Below are 950 nucleotides of genomic sequence, written 5' to 3' on the forward strand. Positions count from 1 at the left end.
TTGGCCTTGTACCACCGGAAGGCGATAGCTTCGGGCAGGCAGGACTGTTCGTTGGTTTCCTCGATAGAGAGGGGTTCCCACCAACCGCGTTCTTGGAAGCGTTCGAGTTCCTCCAGATAGGATTCTTGTTGAGAGAGACTCAGACGTGCGAAAAGGCTTCGAGAGTAGTCATGTACGGGCCCTTGCCGCACCAGCGGCGACGAGGACCATCGGACCTCGACAGTATGACTTTGATCAGGGCAATCCTTGGCCTCGCCTTCAGCGAGGGGTCGCAGACGGATCGAATATTCCGGGGCAGCCTTGACCTGACGCCATTGCTCCCCCAACTTCGCCGTGCGTCCGGCGCACGCGCTCTCCTGAGCGGGTCCACCCACAGCCAGGAGCTCATCAATGCCTCGTTCGCAGCGGTAAACTACGTGCTCGCGCTCCTCAACCACGGTGATGGGAAGGTCTTCTTCTGCGAGCGCCACGTACTTCAGACAGCCATCCTGGGCGAGATCGGGGGACGAAGAATAACCCGAGGGTTTCACAGGCCCTGTGACACAGGGGTACGAACGATGACCTGGCGCGAACCCGATACCTCGTCGAAACACAGAGAGACCTTCAATGCGCACATAGACCGGACACCAAGGATGCACGTGGAGGCGTCCACGCCCGTGGAAGCACCGCTTCCAGGGAGAACAAAGAATTGTAGCTCATAGTCTCGACCATCACGGTGCACTGTGACCTCGGTAGTGCCACTGAGCTTGACGATTGCGCCGTTAGCGAGCTTGGCAGAGGTCGAGCATGGGCTGATCTTCCAGCCCCTTGCAGCAGCCATCTCGTGACCGACGTAATTCCGAACAGCACCCGAATCCAGAAGAGCCGTGAAAGGAGACTGCCCCCCAGAGGGGTAAAGGGTGAGCGTGGGCCCCGCCTGCTTTCCAGGCGCCTCACTCGCAGTGTCTTGA

The 950-nt window shown here is 59.4% G+C and overlaps 1 protein-coding gene across 1 annotated transcript; it reads right to left on the minus strand.

Moving 5' to 3' along the window:
• Positions 1–526: 526 nt before the first annotated feature.
• Positions 527–820, minus strand: Pmar_PMAR009691 (hypothetical protein; the record flags this gene model as incomplete). The annotated part of the gene is made up of 1 exon (XM_002782517.1): positions 527–820. The coding sequence occupies one exon, from the start codon at positions 818–820 to the stop codon at positions 527–529; it is 294 nt and encodes a 97-aa protein (XP_002782563.1).
• Between the last annotated feature and the right edge of the window lie 130 nt (positions 821–950).

Source organism: Perkinsus marinus, assembly GCF_000006405.1.
Source record: "Perkinsus marinus ATCC 50983 genomic scaffold scf_1104296939260, whole genome shotgun sequence".
Classification (NCBI taxonomy): Eukaryota; Perkinsozoa; order Perkinsida; family Perkinsidae; genus Perkinsus; species Perkinsus marinus.